Source organism: Neolamprologus multifasciatus, chromosome 14 (assembly GCF_963576455.1).
Source record: "Neolamprologus multifasciatus chromosome 14, fNeoMul1.2, whole genome shotgun sequence".
NCBI classification, from domain to species: Eukaryota; Metazoa; Chordata; class Actinopteri; order Cichliformes; family Cichlidae; genus Neolamprologus; species Neolamprologus multifasciatus.
In genome coordinates this window covers 6,733,253-6,739,447 of record NC_140452.1, presented here as the reverse complement: position 1 = coordinate 6,739,447, position 6,195 = coordinate 6,733,253, and the positions used below count along the sequence as shown (strand labels likewise).

Genomic DNA, 6,195 nt, shown 5'->3' with positions numbered 1-6,195 from the left:
AGGAACTTCACTTACCATGATACCCATCTCCCAGAGAGGATAGCTTTTAACTACAACTACTAACTATTTTTTTCTTTTCACCAAGTTGTTTTTAGAATAAAATAATGTTAATCCTTTCCCATGAGAGCATTTGATCGTTTGAGCCCAAGGTCTTGTTAAAAAGCTAAACTAAACAATACTGAGATTATCGTATCCCAATACTAAACACTGTCTCCTAGGACACCATCCTTCCACTTCTGAGCATCACTCAGGGACATATTAGGTGCATAACACAATCTCATGGCCTGAGGCAGCACAACATACAACATGTGATATTCATTCTGCTTTGCTGTGTTTTGTAGCCTGCAGAGTTTGTCTTGATAACAATATGCAAAACACACCAATGACTCATTAATAATCACTAAATTACTCCTGACCTTTCTTTTAGGCACCAAAAGTAAGTCAGAACATAAATCCTAAAAGCATAAAAATCAAATTATGGCTGAATTATGGTTATTTTAAATGTACTTTAAAAGTTTAGGGAATTGTAGGAGAAAGGGTTCAGGGTTAGTGTAAATCAGTGTAAGTCAATTTAATATATTTTATATTGATAAAAGTGCAGCTGTGTGTATGTTCTAAAAGCAATGTATTCACGTGTAATGTAGTGTAGAAGCCCTGACTAATACTGCACTACTATGTACTTTCCTTATCCCTGAAGGATGAATACCTAGTCAGGCATAACACTAAGACATGAGACAGCTCATGTCTTTCTTCATTATGGTCAGGTGCCCATCCCAGTTCCTTGTTGTTGTTGTTGTTACTTGTTGTGAACCTCATGTTCTGTTTCCTTTGATCATAAGTCCCGGGGATAGAGCCAATCTTACAGTTGCAGCATGAGACAGAGAGCATATATATCATACAGGACAGCATCTCTTACTTTATGCCAAAGACTATATTATTTGTGCACCACTGGTAGGGGTGGAAGATACAGCAGATTGATAGAAAGTATTTTAACTACTAGATTGAGCTTATAATAATCAACTTATGTTGGCCAGATACTGTATGTTAAATTTCTTTAAATGTTGTGTTGTGTCAGGATAAGTTAATGATGTAATGATGCATTCTTCATGCTTTTTCTTAACAAGTTAACTGTTTTTTTTTTTATTTGTTTTTTTGCTCATGGTCAAATTTCTATAAGTTTTGCAAAATTTACTATCAGATCTATATAGTTATGTATTTTCCAGAAAGGATGAACCCTTTATGGATGACATTGGCATTAACAAAGTTTAGTCTTTCATGGAGAAGAGCTAGGCTTGTCCTCTTTAGTCTTTTGTGGACAGGGATTTTTGCCTATGACTCGTACCAAGATCAATGTGAGATAATTCCTGGCACGATGAGCCTGCCTGCACTGGAAAAAAAAGGGGACATCATATTAGGAGGACTCTTCTCCCTTCATGACATGGTGGTGGAGCCCAGTCTGTCTTTCACTTCTACACCTCCGTCTACCCAGTGCACGAGGTAAGAGTTCTTTAAATATCCTTAACATTGCTGTTTGGAACTTCACATTAAGGATGTTGAAATATAGTGTTACCTGGGAATATCATTTTTGCTGATTCCAAAGAGCTATAATTAAAAGCATGTACGAATAAAAATAAACTTTTAATGCAAAATATTTTGTTTATTATGGATACAAAATAACTTAAGCTTTACAATTTCCCCCAAACTGCAATACGTTGGAGAATCTTCTCTCACTGAACCAACTGAAAATAAAGTTATTTTAAGAACAATTAACTGTAATTAATGCACACACTGTACCCCCAGCTTTACCTGAAATATTTTATCTACCAAACAAACACAGGTGCAACACATTTATGTAACAAAACAAATGTCAGTTGCTGACATCATTTTGCAGAATGTTTATAAATTGACCAAATAACAGGACACTGACCATTTCCTCTGTTTTAATTTGTTTCTATTATTTTTCTTATAATTAGTGATCCTTTGTGCACACTGAGGCTGCTGGGTTGTGACTAGATTTGACTTCTTGTTAGCTTTAGCTTGTGCCACATTGCCTTTGTTAGAAATCTTTAAAACATACATGTTCAGCTGGGTTACGATAATTTAAGTGTCACAAATGTTAGTTGACAGGATTTTTTTTCATTGTACTCACCTGTTAGCTTTGGTGAACTTTGTGTCTACTCTCACAGAAAGGAGCTTGTATCCTAGCAACATGGTACCGTGTAACAAGTAACTATTTGCTTGCATCACTGTGCATGTGTTGTACATGCATGACGTGAGACTGGTATGCCAGTTACCAGTCCGGACTCAGAACAATGGAAATCATCCAGTTCTAGTCCCTGGCCAGTCAACCCGTGCATCTCAAATGTAAATTTCTTGCTGTTTTCTTCCAGGTTTAATTTTCGGACATTCCGTTGGATGCAAACTATGATCTTTGCCATTGAGGAAATTAACAGAAAGGGCAATCTCCTTCCCAACATCACACTGGGCTATAAGATATATGATTCATGTAGTACACCCCATCAGGCTCTAAAGGCTGTATTAGAGTTAAGGGGTACAGAGAACAATTCAGCAGGAAATACACACCAGCAAGGTGTCTGTCATGAGTCCATACCAGCAGTGATTGGAGATGGGGGCTCTACTCAGTCTCTTGTAGTAGCTCATTTCTTGGGAGTCTTTCATGTGCCACAGGTAGGTTTCTCACAGCTTGTAAAATACTCTGTAATCGACATAGTAGTGTGCATTGCTTATTGTCAATTTTTTGGAATTACCACTAGGTAGGTCAAGCCTGTGAATTAAATCCAACTGATTAATTTAAGAGTCTTTTATGGTTCAATACCAGTCATAAGGTTTTATTTTACATTGAAATTTATGGGGTTTTTTTTGTTTGTTTTGTTTTTATAGGTTAGCTATTTCTCAAGCTGTGCATGTCTCAGTGACAAAAACAAGTTTCCCGCCTTTTTAAGGACCATGCCCAGTGACTTCTTCCAGGTTCACTGCAACACTCAAACAAAAATATATTTTGCGTTGTTTTTTGTTATTGTTTTATTTTATATTTGGTTTTTGTTTTGGTTCTCTGTGTTAGTTTTCCTGTTTTTTTTTTCTACTGCCAGGTAGATGCACTACTACAACTTGTCAAGCATTTTGGCTGGACTTGGGTGGGTGTGATTGCAGGGGATGATGATTATGGTCGTGGTGGGGCTAATATCTTTGTAAATGAGGTGAGTCCGACAACTACAAATAAAGGTATTCATAATAAAATTGCATTATTTTCCTTTTCTTTGAGTATCTTACTAAAATAACTATGAAAATAATATTTACTGTTATTTATCTTCTTTATTGCTCTCTTAGGTTACAAAGTTGGGTGCTTGTGTTGCTCTTCATGAAATTATACCTAAGAACAGAGCGCAGAGCACGATATCATCTATTGTTTCCACCATCCAATCATCTGGGGTTTGGGTGATTCTGGTGTTTGCCGTAGAACAAGACGCAGCAGCTCTGTTTGATGAAGTGCTCAGGTTGGATTCTTCCACAAGTCCTCAGTATCATCTGTTTTATTTGTATCTATAATGTTTTTCTATCACTGTAAAAACACAAATCTACATGTTTCATGAATTCAGAATGGAGCTTGCTGGGATACAATGGCTGGCCAGTGAGGCTTGGAGCACAGCTGCCATTCTTTCCACCCCTAGAAAGTACCATCACATCCTCCAGGGTTCGATGGGATTTGCCATTCGGCGAGCAGACATACCTGGATTGCGAGATTTCCTTCTTCGTTTGAATCCCTTAAGCTCAGATGCAAATAATGATCCCTTCCTGGCACCCTTCTGGGAAGAGGTGTTTCAGTGCAGTCTGGGTGTAGAGGCTGAAGATCAAAAATATAATACTGAGGGTAATCCTCCATGCTCTGGAACAGAAGAGTTGGGGAGCATAGCAAATATCTATTCAGATGTGTCACAGCTAAGGATTTCCTACAATGTCTATAAAGCTGTGTATGCCCTTGCCCATGCAATCAAGGCTATGAGAAGCTGTGTGAAAGGAAAAGGACCATTTCTTCAGCAAGCATGTCCAGATATGGACAGTATAAAGCCATGGCAGGTACTACTTTGTTTAATAATTCATTATAAATTTACAGAAGTCACTTTTACTGATCATATCTACTTTTTTTTCTAGCTGCTTCATTATATAAAACAGGTAAAATATTTCAACACTTTTGGTGACGAAACAAAGTTTGATGAGAATGGTGACCCTACAGCCATGTATGACCTTGTTAACTGGCAGCTGAAGCCAAATGGAAAAATGGATTTTGTCACTGTAGGTAAATTTGATGAGACAACTGCAGCTTCACACCATAAACTTCAAATCCAGGAAGAGAACATTTTATGGACTGGTAACCGAACCAAAGTAAGGGTCTCAGCAGAATACAACAACAATTTTCTGAACTGTAATTTGTATATTCAGGTTTTCATTATGTGACCAGTGTAGTTTGTGATTCCACTTTGGCTTAGGTTCCCTTGTCAGTATGCAGCAATGTTTGTCCCCCAGGGACCCGGAAAGCAATCAGACCTAACTTCCCTATCTGCTGCCATGATTGTGTGGTTTGTGCAGCTGGGGAGATTAACAATCAGACTGGTGAGGAAATGCCATTTGGCCACATTACTGTTTACAATGTGACTTACCCAGTGCATTTGCTGTGGAAAAGTCACAATATGGCAATTAAGGCCTTTCTGTCTTTCCTTTAGATGCCATAGAGTGTATCCGATGCCTGCCAGAGTTCTGGTCCAGTGCTGAGAAGACTGCCTGCATCCCCAAACAGATGGAGTTCCTTTCCTTTAGTGACACTATGGGACTCATTCTGATGGTTATTTCCCTCACTGGCATCTTCAGCACCTGCTTTGTGGCCTTTATATTCTACTGTCACAGAAGCACCCCCATTGTTAGGGCTAATAACTCTGAACTGAGCTTCCTGCTACTCTTGTCTTTGACTCTGTGTTTCCTGTGTTCCCTGATCTTCATCAGTCAGCCCTCTAAGTTGTCCTGCCTGCTGCGCCACACAGCATTTGGAATTACCTTTGTCCTCTGTATCTCCTGCATTCTGGGGAAAACCATAGTGGTCCTAATTGCCTTTAAGGCTACACTTCCAGGCAGTCATGTCATAAAATGGTTTGGGCCTTTGCAGCAAAGGATAATCATTACCTGTTGTACACTTGTCCAGGTAAAGAATTTTGGCTTTTTATTAAGATCAGAATAATTATGGAACATTTCTTTAAAAAGTTGAAATACTAAACGTGTACTTTTTTTTTAAAATAAAGGTAATCATCTGTACAGTATGGCTGGTTGTTGCTCCCCCACTGCCACAAAAACTAATGCCACGTGATAGCCCTATTGTCATTCTTCTCTGTGACAAAGGTTCCCATCTAGCATATGCTCTGGTCCTGGGCTACATTGGCCTGCTGGCTTTCCTCTGTCTTGTCTTGGCTTTTCTGGCCAGGAAACTTCCGGACAATTTCAATGAGGCCAGAATCATCACATTCAGTATGCTAATTTTTTGTGCTGTGTGGATAGCGTTTATTCCTGCCTACATCAGCTCTCCTGGAAAGTACTCCACAGTCACAGAGGTGTTTGCTATCTTGGCCTCAAGTTATGGATTGCTGGGCTGCATCTTTGCCCCCAAGTGCTACATAGTTCTACTAAGGCCGGAAAAGAACACAAGAAAACATCTCATGTCCAAAACATCCACATCCAAAAGATTTTAGAACATTGTATTAATTTTATTTCTGAACTTACAGTCACTCGCTATTTTTCACATAGTTTAAACTAATTAATCAGCTAACAGTTGTGTGTATTTGATTGGTAAATAAATGCAAGTGGTGGCATCAGTGTTTTGCCACCAGATGGTGGTAGTGTGCTGTCAATTGTCTCTTCTGCTGTTTATCATATCAGGAAATGTCAGATACCTTTATTCTTTCTAAGAACTTTGTCTGTAAGTGTAAGTGTAAGTGACTGTAAGAAGTGTGTCTGTCTCACTCTCTTTCTCTCTCTCCCTTCCTCTCTCTCTCTCTCTCTCTCTCTCACACACACACACACACACACACACACACACACACACACACACACACACCATCCATCATCAGAACACCACCAAATTAATGGACAGAAATCATGGTCGTCCAGTCAGTGCTGACTACATGGGTTTTA

The 6,195-nt window shown here is 38.9% G+C and overlaps 1 protein-coding gene across 1 annotated transcript; it reads left to right on the top strand.

The window, feature by feature from the left end:
* Positions 1-730: 730 nt before the first annotated feature.
* On the top strand, positions 731-5,970 carry LOC146503371 (extracellular calcium-sensing receptor-like). Its single transcript, XM_085184089.1, has 10 exons — positions 731-1,497; positions 2,391-2,688; positions 2,902-2,988; positions 3,111-3,218; positions 3,349-3,515; positions 3,618-4,095; positions 4,171-4,401; positions 4,506-4,629; positions 4,740-5,212; positions 5,310-5,970. The coding sequence occupies exons 1-10, from the start codon at positions 1,211-1,213 to the stop codon at positions 5,751-5,753; spliced, it is 2,697 nt and encodes an 898-aa protein (XP_085040215.1). The 5' UTR covers positions 731-1,210; the 3' UTR covers positions 5,754-5,970.
* The last annotated feature ends 225 nt before the right edge of the window (positions 5,971-6,195 follow it).